Source organism: Asterias rubens, chromosome 10 (genome assembly GCF_902459465.1).
Source record: "Asterias rubens chromosome 10, eAstRub1.3, whole genome shotgun sequence".
Taxonomy (NCBI): Eukaryota; Metazoa; Echinodermata; class Asteroidea; order Forcipulatida; family Asteriidae; genus Asterias; species Asterias rubens.
This window is the reverse complement of record NC_047071.1, coordinates 2,081,727-2,104,773: the sequence shown is the minus strand read 5'-3', so window position 1 is coordinate 2,104,773 and position 23,047 is coordinate 2,081,727. Positions and strand designations below refer to the sequence as shown.

The following is a 23,047-nucleotide window of genomic DNA, read 5'->3' as shown; positions in this document are numbered from 1 at the left end:
CGGGCACCCACATTGCGCGCCCACACACACGACGAAAAGTGGTAAACATGCAAAATCCAAGCTGAGTATGTGTGAAGGTCAAGGTTCATGCCAATGAAAATTCCAAGATGGCCGTCGACGGACCCGCTGTGAAAGAAGAGGAGATAAATGCATTGACTCGGGAAGCCGAATCCCTTAAAATCAAGCTAGAAGAAGAGCGGAGAAAGCTCAACGATGTTGACTGTAAGTACTCTGTGCTTTGGATTTTTGTTGTCAGTGCTTCAAATGTGTTTTTGGGCATGTCAAGTGGCGGCCATATCTCTCCACCAGATTCGTTTTATTTTTTGCATTACTCATGTAGATAGTGTGTGTGTTTGTGCTGTGTGTTTCTCTATGGTTTTTCTTAGTTAGATGTCTCGAGTCGTGTTTGTGTATAAATATTCAGATGGTCAATGAAGTAACACAATTAAAACAAACATGGTCTCTTGAATTCAGGAAGGGCATTTTCTGTCTTTTCTTTGTACTTACTGTGCAGGATTATTTAGTTAGATTAAAATTAAATAATTATTAAGTTAAGAAATGAGAATAAAAACATATTAAAATTAAATGGGGGGGGGGGGGGGCGTAGTTAGAAAATAGCCTGGTAATTTTAACTATAAATATATATTTTGCACAATGTGCAAATCAGTTAAAAAAAAAAGGAACTGCTGACGGCTGCATTCAACCGGCCATGGAGGTAGAATTGATTCAACATTGTTGTTAGTTTTATTGTTATCAATATTTAGAAAAAATAGGTTGTAACATTTGATTGTTGTGCATTAGTTTTATTGTTATCAATATTTAGAAAAAATAGGTTGTAACATTTGATTGTTGTGCATTTTAATATTATTAAGACAGTTCCAAATCAGACCACTTTAAATAATTAAACTTGATGCCGCCACAATACTTTTCAAGTCTAGGTAAAATCAAATGATAATTAGCAATAGTATTAGTAGTACATTATAGTGATAAGATTACTTACTCACTAAATGGTCATTGGAATTGTTTGTTAACACAAATTATAACCTGTAATTCTTCACTTTGTTGGGTAGCAAAATTAAAGAAAGCAGCATTACTGCTGAACAACAATATAAATTTATGGCAACTGGAATCTTGTTTACTGTTATAAAATTGTTTTATTTGTGGTAGTGATGGTAGTCGCGGAGAAGTTGGACACGCTGCCACAACTCAATTTAAAACCTCGCAGGATTCTAAAAGGTCACCAAGGAAAGGTTTTATGCTTGGATTGGGCACGAGATCATCGGCATATGGTCACGTCATCACAAGATGGAAAGATCATTGTGTGGGATGCGTTCACTACAAATAAGGTACAGTCAGGAGCTTCTTTTTACTCTTAAGTCTTGAGTATATATGCTCATGTAGAAAGCTGAACTGGGATGTTGCGTTGGTGACGTCATTGGTTGATGTTGAAAAGGTGCAAAGAGCAAATTAATAGAAAAAGGTTGTGCATTATTTACACTGTGCAAGAGCCATTGTAGGTTTACAGCATCCTAGAGCCAGCCAGCAGGTCGTACCAGTTGGATGAAATCTGAGCCCATGTACAAGGTGTTGAGTTACGTGGTTTTAAAATGACCATAGACTGCCTCTGTTGGATTCTAGTGCTGATTCTAGCCCAAGACACAAAGGGTTACAGTTAGGGTTAAAGCTTTACCTGCCGACATTTCCTGAGGCAATCAGAGGATGAAAACAAATTCAATTAGAAGACTTCTTTTTTTCCATTCCACAGGAACATGGCATCACTATGCCGACGACCTGGGTCATGGCATGCTCATATGCCCCATCCGGTACCATAGTGGCTTGTGGGTAAGTAGCGCTTATAAAACACAAATATATACACTTGATCCAAACCTGGGCCTTGGGCAAGCTGTGACATTTCGAGATGCATGTATGTTGTTGTCAGTTGTGTTTAAGGAGGTTTTTTTATCAAGCTGTATTAGATTTACACCCATTTCAGACAGGAGAGCCAGAGTCGCGCCTATCAAGTAGATGAGGGGCGACTCTAGGTCAACTCGAATAAATTTTGTTTTCAGACAAGGGAACTTAAATTTTTTTTTACATTGGCTCGGCTCATGACAAGGTTGATGTCTGAAACCAAGGACGATCTAGCGCTGTTCCGAACGAATGTAACCGTCGATCTTTCGACGAAAAGTCACTCCTTTTCTCTCTTTATTTTAGGACTTTCTCAAAACCTCTGTTAGCCTTCAAATTTTCTTGAAAGAAGTAAAGCTGTCACTAAAAGGGAGAGAGGAATAGCCCACAAAGTGTCCAAACCTGTCGTTCTGGTGATGCACATACATTTTTGTAGTCGGTAAACCTCCTGAAGCGAACATCTTGGAGGTTCCGGGTCTAGAATAAGGGGGAATCAAGGCCTGTATTGGGACAAATTTTCAGGATTGTTTACATTGTCAAATCTCATCCCTGTTTCGTACATGCGAACATTTTGAGGATTATAGATGATGGAAGTTTGTGTTACTTTTATTCACAGTGGCCTAGATAATAAGTGTTCAGTGTACCAGCTAAGCCAAGAGGAAGATTTATCATGCAAGAAGAGAGCCGTAGCCATGCATACCAGCTACGTGTCTTGCTGTACATTTATGAACTCCGATCAGCAGGTAAGCAGCATTCTTCTTTAGCAGTGGCCCGCTGGCCAAATGCCAGTTAAAACACCTCACAATTCACTCCAAGTGGTCTTGGAAAAGCAACCCTATTTCATTTAAATCATGGACTAGTGAAAAGGCTGACAGACTAATCCTAAACAAGTTCAAGGCACTAGACGCTATTGGTAACTCAAAATAATATGTTCTTGTTCTAATGTGCTTTTCTTTTAAACACAAAATACTAGAATTTAAATTAATATAATATGGATATGTAATTAAATTTGCTTTTGAGAATCTTGAAACTTTATGTGTTTAAGGATATTTTGAAAACTGGTCATGACTGTTTCCTTCAATCCCCTCCCCTCTATTTGTTTAGATTTTAACTGGGAGTGGTGACAGTACATGCGCCCTATGGGATGTTGAGAGTGGTCAGTTACTGCAGAGTTTTCATGGTCACAACGCTGACGTCATGGGACTCGATCTGTCGCCCTCGGAGGCTTGTAATACCTTTGTTTCAGGGGTAAGTTCCTTCAAACGGCCTCCAGTGGTCTAGTGGTAAGACATCTGCTATAGCAATGCAAAGGTTGGGGTTTCGAATTCACCCCAAGTGAGTATGAGTGATTATAAATAATAGTAAACTTGCGGGTACAACCATGTAATAGTTCTCCTTTGAGGGAGTGTTGGCTCCGAAAAGAGCCAGTTTGGTCTCAACGGTTCCAACAGTATACTCTGCTCGTCTTCATATAGTTCGAAACACACACTGGTGTATAAAGGTAAAAACAGATTATATTCCTTCAATTACTATTGAAGATTCAGTGCTTGAGTGTCTTTGCATTATCCCTAACAAACCCCCAACCTTTCAAAAGCCAACTGCATGTTTTGTTTTGGTTCTGATGCGACTCTTTATTTCACATTAAAGTGATAAACCACAAGTGAAATTGCCTAGTAAATTTTTATTAAAAAAAAAAAATTAAAAATCTTTTTGTTTTGATGAACAGGGATGTGCAAGCAGGCCCTTGTGTACATTTTTAATAACTAAAATGAAAAAAATTAAAATTGTTTCTTTTTTGTTACGATGAACAGGGATGTGACAAGCAGGCCCTCGTGTGGGACATGCGTACCGGACAGTGTGTCCAGTCATTTGATGGTCATGAGTCAGACATTAATGCTGTTAGATTCTTTCCTAGTGGGGATGCATTTGCATCTGCATCTGATGACGCTGGGGTGAGTACCCTCATCTTTGGGTTGATACTTTGACCTGGTCATTCATTCTCACCCTGCAATTATGACACTGTCATGTTTATAAATTAAGAAGATTAGAAGTTGTTTGTGTTGTTTTGATTTGATTTTATTTTGATTTGGGGTTGAATAAAGTAATATTGATTAGAGTGGGACTTGAACCAAGGACCTCTGGACAAACGTGCCACCACTCTACCAACTGAGCTATCTACTAGCCTTATGTGGTCAATGTCTTTGTTTGAGTCCCGCACTAGTAAAGTTGTCTTTGTTCAACCCCAAATCACTTAAGATTTACCCAGTCAGTTTCCCTTGTGGTTTATATTGGTTTGATATTGAATATTTTGTGAACAGTGTCGTCTGTATGACCTACGAGCTGATCGAGAAATCAATTGCTATGCCAAGGAGTGTATCATTTTCGGTGCAACGTCGTTGGATTTCTCCCTCAGTGGTATGTACCATCTTTGAAGTTCCGTAAATGACAAGTTGATGTTGTACCAGGGGTGCGTTTTGGCGGTCGTAACCAAAAACTGTTTCGGTTTGCCAACGGTAAATCACTGGCCATTGACCGAAACAGTTTTGGGTTACAACCTTCAAAACACACTCCTGGTTTCCTGCTGTAGATTTTTTTTCTTTCTTTATTTTTCTTGAATGGATGTGTATGGCACAATGGCACCAGGGTTTGCTCATCTGGAGGTTGCTATGCAAAGGCTTGCCCGAACCATTTGACATAGCAACTCTCTCTATATTCTGAGGAATTCAAATGTAAGCGGTACATTGTGACTAAGCAAGTCATTCTACCAGACATTTGTGGCGTGTCATGGCCGAGCGGTTAAGAGCACCGTATTCAAGCTCTGGTGTTTGATCAGCAGAGTGTGGGTCCGAGTCCCGGTCGTGACACTTGCTACGTAAAATTGGGGAGGTAGTGCTTTCTGCTCTACAAGCCAGGCTTCGGATTGATGATACACAAGCCTACATCCATATGGACTGTAAAAGGGGTAACCCTGTTTCAGCCCTAGGAGTAGGTGGCAACGGCCTCTGGAATAAAATAATTGTAGCCCACACCTTGAAGTGGCCTTGAGGCCTTGTGTGTCTGGCGACATGCATAAAAAAACAAATAAAAAAAACCCATTCAAATCTAACTCACAAATGGCTTATTGAGGGCGTATATAAATCTCTCTTGCAGGGCGATTACTCTTCGTTGGCTACAATGATTACTCTGTCAACATATGGGACACACTGAAAGGTGTACGTCTGACCATGCTGTATGGACATGAGAATCGTATAAGCTGCCTGCGTACATCACCGGATGGTACAGCACTGTGTACAGGGAGTTGGGACTACACACTGCGTATATGGGCTTGAAGTGTATTGAAGTATGAAAGTACTGAAGGGTTTGGAAGTAAAGGGTACTGTGAAGTATATTGGAGTATGCAGGTACTAGGGGTTTGGAAGTGATGGATACTGTGTTGGTGTAGTCTATAGGTTTTTCCCGGCCAATTTCAACAGAGACTTATACCGTTAAAACATCCAGCTCATTCTATTTTGTTTGAAAATGTAGGTTGCATCAGCTTTCAACAGTCAAAATTAGTAGTTCAATATCTACAGCTTAATATTTCATTGGTCAAAGAAGACCATTTCAATTTATTATTTCGCAAAAGAGCGTTCAATTTCACAAAAGCCAACAGCAAAGACTGGTTAACCATTTTGTTTAATAATAAACTCCTGGAAGTGTAGTCTTCAATGACTGTACATATAAATGAAATAGAAACGAACCTGAATGGGAATGATATCAAGTGCGCACAAAAAAAGGAAAAAGGAAAAAAGCATAAATTTAGTGTGTTTTAGTTGAATTTAAAACATTTTTAGGGTCGAAATTGACCTGGAAAAGCTTTATTTTGAGAATACATTTTAAGGACCACAGACTTCAAAGATGAAGTAGTTACGTATAGGTGCGACTTGAGATAGCTCTTTTCAATCCTGGTGCAATGAAATGCAGCAATTAAACATTGTTGCAAGTTGTCGCTCGCCGTTGATGGGTTCAAGGTGATAGATGATGTCAAGTAGGATTTGAAACTTTGCATGGTGGGATTATGGTAAGTTAGCGGTAGCACAATGTGTAAATCTCTTTTGAGTAGTGGTGGTTCTGGAAAAAAAAAACGTTGTTAACAACGCAACATGATAGATGGCGTTGCATTCAAGCGGGCTACACACATTTCTGTCAGAAAGGTGTATGAGGAAAAATAAACTTGATTTCAACATTATCCGATAAGAATTTCGAGAGCTCACATTGAGTTATTTTTGAGAACTCGCTTAGTGAGTAATTTGCACAGTTACTGATCAACGTACAACCCTCATGATGTTTAGAAAAACTCAATAAAAGATTCAAGCTTTAATAAGAGAAAGTATTATGAACAAATTCTAGAAGTTGACAGAACATTAAGTGATTGTATCTTGCCTTGCCTTGAAATAACATATTACAGCAGCCAACTCAATTTTATTTTAACAATTCAATGCATAGAACCCCAAGTGGGAAAGTTCCTCATGATTTGACAATATTTTTTTTCCTTTGTCTCTGTAATTAAGAACCTCCACAAACTCCTTGTTGAGTGTCCTAGCCTATTTTACCTTCGTATATTTCATGGCTAAAATCTTACTTTCCCAACAATATGAAATCATTTTTTAAGAAACAGAATTGCTCATATGTAAAACTCAATAAGGATGAGACTTACTTGGTCTTGATAGTTCAAATATGCGTGAGACTTGCACAGTCTATTGTCAGTCACAAATGACATTGGTTCTTACCCCGACCAAAGCGTGTGCTTATATTGTCACAGCATATGAAAATCACCAAAGAAAAATAGATAATGAATAACCAATTATCGTCTAGGCATAACTAAGTTCGTTTTGGGGGTGATTTGTCATGATACTCTTGCCATTTTTGATCTTAAAACAATGTTTTTTAAAACTGGATTCAGTATGGTTTATAAATGGAACTTCAACAGAATTACTTTTCAGCATTTTGTTTTGCTGTGTTTCCCACCCTTTACAAAATTGAAGTCAAATTTTTATTTTTTATTTTATTTTAAATGTTTTCTTTTGATGGCAAATAATCTTTTTGAAAGGGCTGGGGAATGAAATGTAAAAACTTTGAGAATCGTGAATGTGACGTTATACATTTCTATGGATCATTTACATGTGCAAGAGTTGCATACAGTTGTAAAGATTATTTTCTGTGGAACAAAATAAACAGTTGGAGGTGCATTTTTCATTTAGGTAATGAGGCAATTGTAGATACTTGTCAACAAAGCAACATGTTTTAAATTAAGTAAATACATCAGATGTATAGTATACTGTAAACAAACGCACCGGCAAGTCCAACTAAGTGTGTATCTTGGACTTTTATGAATTTTGTTGATGTATTTGTAAATTTTAGTTGAGATTCCACATTGTAAGTAGTATTTATTTTACTTTAGTTTGTACATTCTAGGTAGGCCCTTTTGTTGAACACTTTTTAAATATGTTCCATGTGCATCAGGGATAAAGAATATAAATTGGTTTTACCCGACACATAGGATTTGACCTGCCTCTAGCCACCGGGCTAGCTCTGTGGTCGATTGGTAGGACATCTGCTCTAGGAGTGCAAAGGTCATGGGTTCGAATCGCTGTGGATTTTTTTTTTCTTTCACAGAACTCTGGAAAGTACTGAGCACATCGGTATAAGGGTAACAACAAATTATAGACTTTTTGTCTTTTTATTCGCTTCTTAAGATAAATCATGTACAGTATACAGTTCGTAAAGAGTGGAGAAGCATTTTACAGTTAGCTGATGATTTGTCGGATTTGAGATACTGTATATATATTTAGTTTGAGAGACAGCAGTGTGGTGATACAAGTTGGTACATTGAGCTCTGTAGGTATTGGTTGAATGTCAACCTTAAATAACACTACGTGTAGATTTAATTGATGTTAATCGGGGGTAAAGAAATGTATTTTTTAGCATGATTTCTCAAAATAATTCCTGATTTCAGGTTTTTCTCAAAAACTCCTTTGAGCATTAACATTTTCTTGAAAGGAGTAAAGCAATCACCGAAGTGAGAGAGAAATTGTCCACAGTATGTCCAACCTGTAGTTTTGTCTTTCGGGTGATGCACAGAGTCTGTAAACCTACTGAACTGTGACTGAATCTGGGTAGTGGGTAGGCTCCTAGTAAACCATGTTGGGTTTAGGTTAGACTTTTGTCAAGGCCTACGTGGTTTGGATAGCTGCGGTCGCAAGCATCTGTAACGGGAGACAATGCACTCACCATATAACTCCCTCGCTTGGTCTCCTTTTACAGTCGCTCCTCTGTGGTGCGAAGGCCTTGGCAAAAGGCCAGGTTTAGGTGTGATTTTGTTCCCTTTGTGCAAGCCAGTCTACAGTCGCATTGACACAACTTCTTGTAGGTAAACAGCACAGCTTTCCCAAGATCTGGGCCCAAGTTCATGGTGCAGCCTTTTGTCGAATTCTGATCTTACAGCCCATAGAATCATGCGCATCGCAGGGCACCGTAAATGCCAAATTTAGTGCTAAGCAGCAGTGTTGTAGTCAAGATCCGATAGTCCGAGACCAAGATCGGCTAGAGACCTACAACACTGCTTAGCAGTGACATGAAATTGGACCCTCTTCCTATGCAAAATGAGTAACAATGTACTTACAGTGCATTACCATTACATCTTTGTGTTATTATGTGTCACTTAAGAAATCCATGTAAAAATGTAACATGCCTCTGACCAACTAGAACTAAAAAGAGTTGTGAATAATGAGAGGATGAATCCGAATTTTATGCTAGTATGGTGAGTGGATATAGGAGTTAATGTTTTAATTACACATGTGCAATAGATATTTACAAATTAGACCAGGAATACACTTAAATATGTCACCAAATTGATATTTTATTGATATTTTATTGCCACCAGATAAAGAGAAGTCTAATAAAGTACACAAAACAATCCCAATTGTACTGTTGATTCTTGTAAATGATTGTTGTCTCTAAAGGGATGATTAGAGAAGCTTAAATAAGGTGACCATCTTTGTTTCCATGTTATGAAGGTGATTCCTCTCCTGCCACGTCCCAAGTAGTATTTTGTAAACTTAGGTGTGATCCCTGGTTATGCAATACATGTAAATGGCAGTAACTGATTCTCTTCATCAGACAATGATAGTGACAAAATAGGTAGACTGCAAATACTAATGCTAGATATGTCTGTTGGTATGGCGTGGCATGTTAATCCAGAGGACGCAGTGTGAAGTCTCAATCTGGTTAATGGTTTCTTTGTTTAACCCAAATTATAAAAAAATTCACCCAGTCAGTTTACCTTGAGGGTTATTACTTGTTCAGATATTTTAGAGAGAACTTTTCTTCTTCTCATATGTTCAAAAATTACATTGATTGTCTTGCGAGTTATTCTTAATACTTCACCCATTTATCTTGTTGTAATTTAATACTATTAATAAATTCTTTTGAAAAGGAAACACAAACCATTTAAAGATATCATTTGATGAAATAATTATTTAGACAAAGCTTTGACGAACAATTAACAAATACAAATGTTTACAGTTAGAAATCTTTTCTTAAACTCATGTAAACTACGAGCAAGTATGACTGCTTCGGTTAATCTATGGTTTATTTCAGTTCCCATGTTACTGAAATATGCCTGTTACTCGTGGTTAAACTCTAGTTAGCTCCAGTTAAACCATGGTTAATCCATCACACTGTGATAAGTCAGTCAGGTTCCCACTATTCCTTCCAATGGTTTACTAATAAGACGAGCCAGCACCAGTTTTTGGTTGCAGTTAGTCAACTAACCATTTTTCCAAGTAAAGAAAGAAAAGCTAATGTAATTGATCGCAGCTTGCTCCACACTTAACCTGATAAACTGTCCACTAAACAGACACAACACACATGGAAACAAGAAGTAAATAGTTTTGATATAATATTATAAATTTTCAGAGTCAAAAAGGTTGAAAGTGATATTTAACTACTGAAACAAGAAATATACAAAGCTTTTATTTTAAGTACAATGACTGAAATTGGCAAGCCAAGCCATATTCACTGAAGATCCTCTGGTTATACATAAACATGATGAACTACTTCGGCACAGCCCGTTTTTTACAAAGTACATAATGTTCTCTGTAATAAAATTAATTTGATTTCTGTACAAAATATTAACAAGGAATCATGGAAATTAACAGCTAAAAACACAGCTACATGAACTTTTTATAAAAAATCAAAGGTAAGTTCGTTTTCTGTTTCACCAGTTCATAATTATTTCAAATGAAAAAAAAAGGTGCTTGAACTAAGATAAGATAAGATAAGATAAGAACTTTATTATCCCACACTGGGGAAATTAAAACTGGCCATGATTCAAACTAGCCCGTTGCACCACTTTGAGTGAATTTTGACTGGTCATCGGGTGTTTTAACTTTTGGCTAGCGGACCACTGTTAAGGGAGAATCCTGATAGTGATATGCACTTAAAATTTAGGTCTACTGACCCAAGTCCTAATGAATACTTCACTTTGCCAATTGGATATAGAAGGATTTTGGAATGTAAGTGACACATTTATAAATTCGATTTTATTCCTTTGAAAAGGGAAAAGAAAACACGAACGGTTTGAAAATATCATTTGCTGCACAATTATTTAGACAAAGTTTAAGGAACAATGAACAATTACACATGTTTTCAACTCAAGTAGAAGAAATGTTGGATTGTGACACAATGTTAAAATGGCCATATTACATGTACATGTACATTAATGGCTGGAAAAACGGCATAGTTTGAAAGATGTATTCAAATCTATTCAAGAATTAAAAAACAGAACATAGTTCTAAGTATTAAAATGGCCTGATGTTTAGACCCTAGCAAAGTCTTTCTAGAAGGCAAATAGGTGGAATAAAAAACAACACTACAATTATATAACAACAGAACAAGCATATAAAAAGCTACAGGCAGCCAATTTTTGTACAAGACTTAAAGCCTCAAACTTTGCATATAGATCGCAGTAAGAAAAATATTTCAACACATAAAGAAAATAACAAGAAAAATTTCATTTGTAAAAATAACAATACAGCTGGTGGGACTGGTTGAGGAACACGTATCCCTATTCGATTGCTGGAATGTTGCAGTTCAGCTCATACGTAACGATTCCTTTGCCACAGAGCATTTTTTTATTGCATAATTTTTACACATGTGCACAGCCACAATGATCAAGAACTATTTTTACACATGTGCACAGCCACAATGATCAAGAACTATTTTTACACATGTGCACAGCCACAATGATCAAGAACTATTTTTACACATGTGCACAGCCACAATGATCAAGAACTATTTTTACACATGTGCACAGCCACAATGATCAAGAACTTGGGTGTCCTGACTACCATCAACAGTTTGAAAATTACTGAAAAACCTTAAGCTTTGTGTCAAGTTTGTTGAAAAATCACATGCAAAAGTCGCATGTCCATGGAATAGGGAAAAAATAGCGTGTCTGCGTCAGATATATCCCACTCGCTCATCAGCGTCATCATATAGACCTTATCCCAAGGTACGTGTACATTAGGCGTGGAATGAGGTGCATGCTGGTCTAGCTAGCGATCAAGTTTGATCTCTAGCTAGACCAGCATGCACCTCATTCAACAGTTGCGAACTATCAACTATCGCGAAATCCCCCGCTCCACTTCTCCTCGCCGCGCACATTACCATCGAGCGATAACAGGCGCTGTTGGAAAACGTCCAGATCACCCCACCATACCACGTCCAAAACAAAATTCAGCTGGCATGATCACGGCTTACAGAAACACCTTCCATCGGTGGAATAGTTGCGACATGTGTAGCATTGGGCGTATGGGGCCTATGGTATTACTATAGAGGTTAACCAACTCAAACAAGAATGTCTTGCACCAAGACTAGATTGACTGCAGTGAGACATCACAGTGGAACATAAATAAAGTTACGTCAGCATTACATGATGCGGCTTGAGAAACTGCTTGAAGGGTAAGCGTTTACATGACAATGCAGGCTTTGGATTTTGGGACCTTGGCGTCACTGGTAACCGATGACATACTGCTTCTACATGACTGGTTTACTTCTCTCTCTTGCGCTAATTGAGCCACTTGGTACAGGCCCATTTCTCTGGAAAAAAAAATTCAAACAAAAACACAATGACATCTAATGAATAATAAATAGCAGTATCAACCAAAGCTCACAAATATTGAAGGTAGTGTATACTTTTAGTTTAATTACTCAACACTTTAATGACAATAACAAAACTTACTTGGTAATAACCATTAAAGAGCTATTGATACATGTAGTATGAACCACTGCGAGAAATGCTCTCTTTGAAATAGTTAAAGTTTGAGAGAAAGAAGTTATTTCCACCTGAATCTTTGAATTGCAGAAAGGCTTCATCAGGCATTTGAAAGCACATCATTCTCCGCAGCAAGGGTACTTTTTCTTTCATTATTAACTGCGATGACGAGTCGAGTCAATATTTTCCAAAAGTTTTTTCTTATGCATATATTGGGATACACCAAGTGAAGATACTTTTCTTTGACTGACAATTACCAAAAGTGTAGAATACACTTTTGGTAATTGTCTTTAATAAAAATTGAAATAAATATAATGTTGGTATCTGCCAACTTAGACGCTCTCCGTATTCCTTGAGCCTTACCTTTGACCTCTACTCATCCCTTTCAGGACCGTGGACTCTGGGTAGTGGGTGCCACTCCATGACGACACGCCCGGACGGGGCTCCTCCTCATCGGGTGGAAGGGTGACTTTCTGTGAGGGTCTGGGTGCCCTAGGGGGCTCTGGTGGGCTAGGAGGTAAGGGTGCCGTCCTGTGAGGCATTGATGAGGTAAGGACTGCTGTGGATGCAGTACTGTTGAGTGTCTCATAGAGTTTCTCTTCATGTTGACCCACTGATGATTGCTCTATGAAACACAATGCGGAGAGGATGGTATTAGGGATGAGTTTTCCCAAGTTAAAACAAGTTAAAATCTTGTGATGTATACCTGTTTTTTCATATACATTTAAAAAAAATTGTCCAAATTGTTTATTTAACATTCTGGAAGAAATCGGCAGAGGTACTGATTGGTCACCGATTACCACAATTCTCACACAAACAACATCAAGAATGATCTTTGCATCCGTGTTGCCACTAACCTTTTGTTTTTATATAAACAACAACAAGACTGAAGGGAAGGCACATAAATGCTTCTTGTTGGAGTAAAATGTCAGTTACACCTAGGCTCTATGGAAAGCCTTGCAGAGTACAAGCTCTGTGTTTGATGTCTTCTGTGGTTTTCTGCCCTATCTGTAGGGACAATCAGAAGACTAGCATGACAAGGAACAGTGCTGCAGTCATGACCAGAGGCCGATTCCATAAAGCGCTTTATGGCTGATTTAGTACTTTTACTACGCAAGTTTCCATTTCATAGCACTGCTAACCATAAGTACATGAAAAGGCATTCTAACCTTCCGGTGCCTACTATATGAAAACACATGACACAACAATGCCATTATCCATGGTGAACATGCAAGCTGGCTGCCTTATTTTCTTGCTTAAGTGAAGTACGCTTACACTTTTTCTTGCTTAAGTGAAGTACGCTTACACTTTTTCTTGCTTAAGTGAAGTACGCTTACACTTTTTCTTGCTTAAGTGAAGTACGCTTACACTTTTTCTTGCTTAAGTGAAGTACGCTTACACTTTTTCTTGCTTAAGTGAAGTACGCTTACACTTTTTCTTGCTTAAGTGAAGTACGCTTACACTTTTTCGTCTATAGTCTGCATAAAAAGTTGCTCATGGTTAAGCAATGCAAAAGCTAATGGAGCCGATTTCACTAAAGGCTAGGATTAATCCTATCTTGAGTTAGGAGTTAGTAACCCGTCCCAACTTAGGACGGGTTCAATGTGTCCTAACATCTTCGGATGCGGAATTGAACTCGTAGTAAGTCCTAAGATTAATCCTAAGTTAGGAAGAGTTTGGTGAAATCGACGGCTGTTGTGTGAGTGACCTACTCCAGGCAATCAAAAGGAAAACGTGAACAATGATGAACGTGAAAGATAAAGTACGATACTCACTTGATTTGATTGAAGCGTATAGGGGCTCATCTGTCGATGGGTGCTCATAGGTGTTTCCCATCCTAGAGCTGCAAAGATAGAGAATTGTTTGTAAAAAAAAATCCAAAACATCAAAATTACTGGAATGAGAACCTTTTCACGAAAAAAGGTCTGAAATAAAATAAGAAAATCAACATTTATCAAACTGAGGACATTTCCGCCTTTTACAAACTTCTGAAATGGTAAAAATGTTTAGGAGCTTCAGGGATGGGAAAAGTTTCCTTAACCCTAGAAATAGAACCTTTACTCCTGGTGCACTATTTCAAAAAACTAACTTTTTTTCACAGATTTTGTTCAAAATATAAGAAAAGACCAAAAGACATCATTTTTAACATGGAATTTGGTCGAAGACCTTTAACTCCTGGTTCACTGTTTCAAAAAACAATCGTTTTTCTTTTACAGATTTGTTTAAAATAATTAGGAAAGACCAAAAGACAACATTTTTTACCCTGGATTTTGGTCCAAGAACCTTAACTCCTGGTGAGAATCTTCCATACTGTAATCCTCAGAACTTCCCGACAAATCGTCATCACTGGAGATCTCAGTAAAGGAGTCACTTTCTTCACTGGATGAAACCACTGACGGCACGCATGTCTGACTTGCAGAGCGCCCTCTTCGGGGGGTGAGGTCGTCGTCGTCGGAAAAGGTGGACATATTGAGTCCCTTGTAGGAACCTGGTGAGGACTGGTCCATCTGTGTGGAATCATCAACACTGTAAAGAGAACAGTCGAGCGGAGATCAAATAGATGAAAAAAGATAAATTTGTAGCAATCATGTATGGATGTGGTGTCAGCAAGGATATCAATATTCTAAAAAAAAACTTTCTGTGGATGTATTTCAATACTACAGGTCAACTTTGGTGAAAGAAACGGTTCCCTCTGAAGTAACAAAGTTTTTGAGAAAGAGGTAATTTCTCACTCAAGTATTAAAAAACTACAGGCCTGATCTGAACAAGGGTGTTTTTTCTTTCATTTTTTTCTTGCAACTTCGATGACCAATTGAGTAAAAATGCTCACAGGTTTGTTATTTGATGCACATATTGAGATACACCGTGTGAGAATACTGGTCTTTGACAACTACCAAGGTGTCCAGTGCCTTTGAAAAGAAAAGTTTCCCCAGCTTTCTGAAAAACCCTCTTGTACCTTGATGTCAAGGGAGCAGCTCCTTCCTCCTCCACATCCAAACCTTGGAGTACTTTGGAGTTCTGTAGACCCGTTCCACTCCTTCTTTGAATGGACTTTGGCCGTGGAGTCTTCACTCTTCTGGACATCTTTGCCCTTTTGCCGTTGACGATGGAAATGTCCGTCTCTGTGTCGTATTCACCAACTCCCTTAGACACGGGCTTGTCAAATGAACCACTGCGCCTTCGACCATGACGACCATGATGTTTCCTAGGATTACAGGATGGTCAGTGTTCACAAATGAATAACAGACTAATAATGATAATAACCAGCCAGGCTTCTGATGCAAGTTACCAAGCCTACATCCGTATGTACTGTAAAGGGGGTAACCCTGTTTCAGCCCAAGGAGTAGGTGGCAATGACTCCTTCAGGCCTTGTGTGTCTGGCGACTTGCATACAAATTTGTAAAAAATGAGCTGTCTAGCCCTTTGGCATTTGGTGGCAGTCTCCCTATTCTGTCGATGTCTATCCTTTCTCAAGAAGACGATCAGAACATACTGATAAAAACGTCGAGTTGACACCAACAGTTCTTTTCAGAACCACCCCAACTCATTCAGAGAGTATCATTACATGGTGTTAACCGCAAACCTTTCAATATAATATCTATTCTATCACTGACTATATTTTGTGACTTTTTATAAAAATACTTTTTACAATACACACTCACTTCTTCTTTTTTCCGGGTACATCTAGATTAAATTGTTGCTCGACGTTTGCCGCATACAGACTCAGTCTGGTAGAGGTCAGGGGTGCGTAGGTTGGGGAGTGGACTAGTGAGATGTCAGGTAGACCACTCTGGAAGGACATGGATTGTTCTTGTTGCTCATCCTGGTTGCAAAAAAGAAAAGAAAAACACATTAACAATTGATAGATAGAAAGACTTGCAAGTAAGACGGTTCAAACAAATACAACAATGGTGTTCTCTTTCATTATTCTCTTGCAAATTTGACGACCAAATTTTCACAGGTATGTTTTTGTATGTATATGTTTAGGGTACCAAGTGAGAATATTGGTCTTTGACAATTACCAAATGTGTCCACTTTGCACAGGTTTGTTGTTTTATGCATATGTTGGGATACACCAAGTGAGAAGACTGGTCTTTGACAACTACCAATAGTGTCCAGTGACTTTAAGAAAGTTTAATAGGATAGAAGCTTTCATTGAGTCTGAGGGGCCTACCTGGTTTTGGTGAATTAACACAGGCTCACGGTTCTTGTACGACACTGCCTTGACCACGCCAGCTCGTTGTATCTCAAGTGCAGTGGCAAGCTTGGAGACGATTTGTTTGTGCACTGTGTGGTGTGCACCCCTCTGTTTGAGTTGACTCAAGCTCTCCTTGTAGTACGAGATAGACGTATCCAGCTGACGACGTTGGTAATTCAGATCCGCTAATCCTTCAAACACCTGCCACAGGGAACTCTGTAGACCTTCAGGAAAAATGATTCACAGTTGACTGAATTAAGAGTTGTTTATTCACTTAAAACGTACTGAATATGGGAAACTTTTACCACAATAAAGGGTATGGGTACTTTTTGTAGCACAAAACTGAATTGTCCACAGGTTGCCAATGTACATTAAACTTATACAGTTAAAAGATAATGATGGTAGGAAGCTTCCCAAGTCAAAGACAGTGGGCACTATTGGTAATTGTCAAAGACTAGCCTTCACAGTTGGTGTATCTCAACATATGCATAAAATAACTAACCTGTGAAATTTGAGCTCAATCGGTCATCGAAGTTGCGAGATAATAATGAAAGAAAAAAACACCCTTGTCACACAAAGTTGTGTGCGTTTAGATGGTTGATTTCGAGACCTCAAGTTCTAAATCGAGGTCTGCCTTAAAAAAAAGCCCTGTGAGTGAGGTTGGTTTGTAATAAACAACTTTTTCAAGAGCACCCTGCTCTACATACCTGCATCCTCCAATGTCTGATAAGCAATGTGATAGTATTTCTCTGCATTGTGATGATCCCCGAGATGCCTGTATGCCTCGGCAAGCTGGTAGAAACACTGCCCTCGAGCTTTCTTGTTGTCCAGTCTCCCTGCGTAGGGGAAGAATAATATACGTGAGATGTATGATTCTTTGAGTACATCGTACAAACAAATCTCTATACAGGATAGGTTTTAGCTTTCTGGTGAGGTCCATGCAGGAAGAATAATTCGTAATTGTAATAAACAAAATCTGAGAAACACTTCATGCAGAAACAGTTCTGTGTTTGAAATGATTTTGAAACCGTCCTTTTTAGGGAATTGTTCATCAAAATGTTACACATTAATAACAACAGCTGCAGTGCCTCTCACCAAGTAAGTTTCTACAGTTGTTTATTTTTGTAGTAATTACCAAAGGTAGGCCTATACCCTCCTTCTAATTAGTATGTGGTGTTGCTCAACATTATAGGGGACAAAAGCGGTCAGAAATAGTTACCAAAAATGGCCGAGGCTTCTTTATTGATCGTCACAGCATTTGTATAATCACTCAGAGCAATGCAGACTTCCCCTAGGGTGAGTAGAATCCTAGCTTCTACTTTGTCGTTTCCACTGCCACTGCTTCGTAGCGTCCTTACGATGACGAGGGCCTGTTCTAACCATGAGGCAGCATGCTCCGGTGATCGAAGCTGGTTCAGTAGGGACCCGACATCATAAAGTAGTTTCACTAATTTTCCTGAGTAAAGTCATAAAAATGTGGTGATATTGTATTTTATTCTTTACGTTTTTATGCAAAAAATAGTTAATGGCCTGACGTTTCGACCCTAGCAGAGTCTTTCTCGAAGGCTAAATGACAACACAACAAACATGAACAGGTAACTAAGTGAAACATAAGCAGTGAAGTGGAAATACATGAATGGGGTTAGAAAGCATACATAAAAAAGCAGGGGGTAAACAATGAATAGGGGGACAAAAAAGGGGGGGGGGTGAAGGGAAGGGGCTGGCTTGACCACAAGCAAGAATATGGAAACACAAAGGACAACATCGAGGGTGGTGAGGTTGGGTAAAAAGTAATTTATATTAGTGAATGAGGCTCAGGCTAAAAGGCTATGGGGAAAAAAGGAGACGGCAAAACAAAAGGTTTATTAGTCGTTTCCTTCTTGGATGTTCAGACCATGGGGTTGAATGGTCTGGAGGCGTCTAATCCAGAGTTTCTCCCTACTCAAACGCACAGTCTCTCTGTGGTTGCCTAGTGCCTCTATGCCCTGTAAGATCATGTCAGAAATGGAGTGATTAGGAAGATTGAAGTGATGACCTACAGGTGTATCTAGCTTTTGGGTCTTGACTGTAGATCTGTGGCCGTAGAAACGCCTCTTGAGTGTAGTTCTTGTTTCACCTATATATTGAACACCACAGACTCTGCAAGATATGAGATAAATGAGATTAGTGGTGGTGCAGGTGACATGACCCCTTGTCTTATGGGTGGTACCGCCGGTGTTACTGGTGAAGGAGTCCGATTCCCTGATGTGTTGTCTACAGACGATGCATTTGGAGATGTTGGAACACCTAAAAGTTCCCTGTGGTAGAGGGGGATTAACATCATCATTAATGGGAGGGACTTCTGCTCGGACAATGAGATCCCTGAGACTTGGTGGGCGTCTGTAGGCAACTATGGGTTCTTCCTGCACAGCACGTTGAAGTCGATCTGATGTGTGAAGAATATGATGGTTAGAACTGGTTATTTTACGAATGGGAGGAAGTGAGGGGTGGAAAGTGACAACAAAAGGAACTTTCCCCGTAGGACTCTGTTGTTTCTTTGGTCCTTTGGAAAGTACTGACTCCCTAGAACGAGCCTTGACTTTCTGGATAGCTCGATGGACTGCTAGAGAGCTATGACCCCTGGAAACAAGGTGTTTCTTAAGTTCCTGTGAGTGGTGGATAAAATCAGAATCATTAGAACAGATTCGACGGAGTCTGAGGGCCTGACTGTAGGCTATGCTGGTTTTGCAGTGTCGGGGGTGACAGCTAGTGGAATGTAGGTATTGGTGTTTATCTGTGGGTTTAACGAAGAGATCTGTGGTTAAGCCTACAACCGTCTTGAGAACCTTGACATCCAGAAAGTGTGTATCCTTGGTTGAGTATTCGCTCGTGAATTTGATGGTCCTGTGGAAGGAATTTATGTGATTAATAAAAGCTTTGAGGCTTGCTTCATCGCTTGTCCAGATGAAAAAGATGTCATCGATATAGCGCCACCAGACCCAGGGACGGCAAGGGGCTGATGCCAACATGCGCTGTTCAAGATGGCTCATGAAAAGGCACGCCATTGATGGTGCCATACGTGTGCCCATTGCAGTACCCTGTACCTGTAGGAAATTCTTACCCATGAAAGAAAAGTTGTTTTTTGTTAGAACATGTTGCATGAGGGATACAATGTCTGAAATGGGCGGTGATGTGTGACCACTCTTAGCCAGAGCTGAAGAGCAGGCAGCAATCCCTTCATCTTGGGGAATGTTGGTGTATAGAGAGGTTACATCAAAAGTACCGATGATGGCTGTATTAGGGACCTGCTTCTGAATACCTGCGATTTTGCGGAGAAAATCTGGAGTGTCATGAATGTATGATGGAATCTGCGGCATTAACGTCTTGAGAAAACTGTCAACAAAAAGAGAAATGTTCTCAGTGGGGGAACCATTGCCAGATATGATGGGTCTTCCTGGGTTGTCTGGTTTATGTATCTTTGGAAGGAGGTAAAACCTGGCTGTTCTACAGTCGACCGGGGAGAGAAACTTGTGAGCTTTCTTGGAGAGGTTGTCACGGTCATGCATTTCGTCCAGTGTTAGTTGAATCTCCTTTGAGAAGGTGCCTGTTGGATCAGTGTCAAGTGGTTTATAATTAGTTTGGTTGTTCAGTTGTCTCATGGCTTCATCGATGTATTGCTGGCGGCCCATGACAACAACAGCAGAGCCCTTGTCGGCTGGCTTGATGATGATATCTTTCCGTGCTCGTAGAGTCTTAAGAGCCTCACGCTCTTCTCTAGGGAGGTTGTCATGAGTCCTGTGGGTAGAAAGATCATTCGAGTTAATTTGTGAGCTAACAACCTGCACGTAAGTTTCAAGGGAAGGAACACGGTTCTTAGGTGGTACCCATTTACTCTTACAGTAAAATGGCTCAGGGTCTATGGGTGGTGAGTCGAGGAAGAATTCACGGAGTCGAATTCTACGGTAGTAGTCAGTTAGGTCCTGACTAAGCTCAGCCTGATTAACTGTGGGAGGAGTGGGGCAGAAGTTAAGTCCCTTGGAGAGAAGGTCATTTTCTGCATCTGAAAGGGTACATGATGAGAGGTTAATTACTGTGGATTGAGGGGCCGACGGTTCAGCTTCAGTGGGTACATTGCGTTTGAATCGTCTCCGTCTGTGATGCTGCTGTTTGGAGACAAGACGACATTTGGTTGGTAAGTTGTTTGCAACAGCTAATTCTATTTTCTTTACGTTTTTAGTGACTTGTCTTGTATTTTCTTTATGTTTATTTCATTTCATTTATTTATTCTGGTTGTGTAGCCAAGGACTCTCAAAAAAACAAAATTAATTGCTATAGGCCTACAGTACTAGCTAGAAACCCAATGGAGAGAAGATAAGGAAGGAAGTTTCAGTCTTTCAAATGAAGGAAGCAAACCCCAGAGAATTATTCCAGAGAAAAAATAGTGCCCCTGGGGGGGGGGGGGGGGGGGTTGAACCGGCGTCCTACAAATGTAGGAAGATGTGGAAGGCGAGCAAAGATACCATTTGCCAACCTGACAGCCCTAAAGCTAATAGACTTTGTCAAATTGTTTTTAATTCCTCTCTGATGGGGAGGAATGAGAATTTATTTTTAATTTTACCTGTTTCAGTATTCCTGTCTGGAATCTGTGAATACAGCTTTCTAAAGTTTAGAAGTACACTGAGACTCTCCTCCATGTTTCCTCCGTTGTAAAGACTCAGCGCCTCACGTACCCTCATCTTAGCCGCCAAGAAAACATAGTGGGCATCAAGATAGCCGTCGGAAGCTTTCTTATAGCACTCTGAAGCCTTCAGAGGTTGAGCGAGCTTCACATGCTGCTCTCCGAGTTGTTGCCACGAGTCAGCCAGTCCCTTAAAATCAGAACAGCCATGAAACACATCTGCGGCAATTTTGAAGTGTCTAACTGCACTGCTGTGGTCATCCTTCATCGAATAAGCGAGTCCGAGATTGAAATGCACATCTCCAAAGAGATTGTCAGTTTGATTTTTATCCGATTCCGTATCCTTAAGAGCCCTTGTTAAACATTTGATAGCTTGGTCGGAGTCACCCTGCGATATCAATGCTGCACCCAGATTACAAGCACAGGATACAAGAACATCAGGTTTTCCTGACTTTTCAGCAATGTCGTACGCTTCTTGATACTTCTTGATTGCCTTTTTGATGTTTTGTTTGGAGATCTGGCTGCTACCCTCTTTGATTAGGGCCTCGACGTCGTCAATTTCCTGTGAAGACAGCATGGTTGGTTTCTCCGAGAAGCAACTGTCACGAGGCAAATTTGATTGCTGTTTACAAAAGAAACAGAAAATTAAATGTTAGCATGTAAACATCTAGGATGTTGGTTATTTGATACAAATACAAAATTAATTGGGCCAAACAAAAAATCATCCATGACGTGAGAATCAACAAACATTTCACAACTTAAGTCTACAATAAGTCTACAATAATCCTAACACAAGTTTCTCTGCAGGTGACAAAGAGAGTATTATACAAAAATATCCTTTGATTTAAACACCGCTATTTCACATCAAAGGAAAAACTTGAAAAACAGCACTGCAGAAGATGATACAAATGTAGTTGTGGAACCATTAACCATTTGACAATGTGAGCAAACAGTGTTTATTTTTAAGGAAAGATTAGTCAATTAAGGGACAGCATTCTTGCTTTTCCAGGTAATTAATTGTCAAAGTGCAAGGAAAACAAATCAGCCTAGTTTTCATAATTTATCCATGTCAGTCTTTTTTAGATTGAGTTCGTCCAATGGTACAACACTCAAGATCAGTCTCAGCTGAGCTAGCCCCATAAATTTGCCAAACTTTTAATTATGTGGCCAAGTCGCGACTCCCAGCATGTCCAGTGTTATTCTAAAAATATGCATGTTGTTCACAGAACCTTTGTTGATTAAGTCTATCTCAGAGTCTGATCTTAAGTTAATCTTCAATTAATCCACAAATAAAGATATCAATTATCATTATCACTCGGTGATTATGAATGTAGCACCCCTCTCCCACTGCCCATATGTACCAACAAATGTCACACGTACACACAAAAATGTTATTAAACCATGCCCCCAAAACATACCCAACCAACGATTACTCAAGTTCCGTAGATTGAAAGAGCAAACAGAACATGATAAATCACTCAGTGGTAACTGAGTGACGATGCATGCTTATTACCCGATGCAGTGACACAGAAATCCAAGTATGACAGCCGAACCATGCATGACACTAGAACTTAGAAGACTAGTTGAGTTACTAACTTATTTCAATTCATCACGATAAACATATCAACAATTTGTTTTGTGGTTTCTTTTTCATCACTCACACTACAGCGGAAAATCACTAGACCGTAGAGCAGCACATCATTATTATTCTTACCAATTATATGACGTTTTATCTCTGCAGCATAATCAATCATGGTTCAATTTTTAATGGATTTCTTAATGATCAACAACGTAAAGTCAATTTACATGCACCTGTTATTCCATAGCCACAAAGTGGATTGAATGATATGGTAAACATTTTGCCCAGTAACAGTCTTGTTCGAAATCATTAAATTTGAGTGTTTATCTTTAAAATAAAAAATAATAATTACTTCCAATAAATAAATAAAATAATACACAGATTATCAAA

General features: G+C 39.2%; 2 protein-coding genes across 4 annotated transcripts; one reads left to right on the top strand and one right to left on the bottom strand.

Moving 5' to 3' along the window:
• Window positions 1-103: 103 nt before the first annotated feature.
• LOC117295315 (guanine nucleotide-binding protein subunit beta-5-like) lies at window positions 104-8,863 on the top strand. The gene is made up of 8 exons (XM_033777887.1): window positions 104-222; window positions 1,168-1,346; window positions 1,766-1,842; window positions 2,525-2,651; window positions 3,013-3,156; window positions 3,720-3,860; window positions 4,227-4,323; window positions 5,059-8,863. Exons 1-8 carry the CDS (start codon window positions 108-110, stop codon window positions 5,235-5,237), a joined length of 1,059 nt encoding a protein of 352 aa, XP_033633778.1. The 5' UTR covers window positions 104-107; the 3' UTR covers window positions 5,238-8,863.
• Window positions 5,912-22,892, bottom strand: LOC117295314. Of its 3 annotated transcripts, none has more exons than XM_033777884.1 (11): window positions 22,793-22,892; window positions 21,019-21,700; window positions 17,641-17,877; window positions 17,129-17,257; window positions 16,398-16,645; window positions 15,886-16,046; window positions 15,180-15,428; window positions 14,486-14,749; window positions 13,999-14,066; window positions 12,587-12,848; window positions 5,912-12,048 (listed from the first exon to the last, which is right to left on the bottom strand). In XM_033777884.1, the coding sequence occupies exons 2-11, from the start codon at window positions 21,653-21,655 to the stop codon at window positions 11,919-11,921; spliced, it is 2,385 nt and encodes a 794-aa protein (XP_033633775.1). In that variant the 5' UTR covers window positions 21,656-21,700; window positions 22,793-22,892; the 3' UTR covers window positions 5,912-11,918. The 3 variants fall into 3 exon arrangements, with proteins under 3 accessions (XP_033633775.1, XP_033633776.1, XP_033633777.1); XM_033777885.1 differs by lacking the exon at window positions 22,793-22,892 and adding an exon at window positions 22,592-22,679; XM_033777886.1 differs by lacking the exon at window positions 22,793-22,892 and adding an exon at window positions 22,497-22,585.
• Window positions 22,893-23,047: the final 155 nt, after the last annotated feature.

Bases quoted from the DNA above. Each gene is read 5' to 3' on its own strand.
- LOC117295315 (XM_033777887.1), top strand. From the start codon at position 108: ATGGCCGTCGACGGACCCGCTGTGAAAGAAGAGGAGATAAATGCATTG. The intron at 223-1,167 runs GTAAGTACTCTG...TATTTGTGGTAG, and splicing joins AAAGCTCAACGATGTTGACT to TGATGGTAGTCGCGGAGAAG. The intron at 1,347-1,765 runs GTACAGTCAGGA...TCCATTCCACAG, and splicing joins ATGCGTTCACTACAAATAAG to GAACATGGCATCACTATGCC.
- LOC117295314 (XM_033777884.1), bottom strand. From the start codon at position 21,655: ATGCTGTCTTCACAGGAAATTGACGACGTCGAGGCCCTAATCAAAGAG. The intron at 17,258-17,640 runs GTAACTATTTCT...TCCCCTACGCAG, and splicing joins AGAAGCCTCGGCCATTTTTG to GGAGACTGGACAACAAGAAA. The intron at 14,750-15,179 runs GTACAAGAGGGT...TTCTCTTTACAG, and splicing joins GCTGCTCCCTTGACATCAAG to TGTTGATGATTCCACACAGA.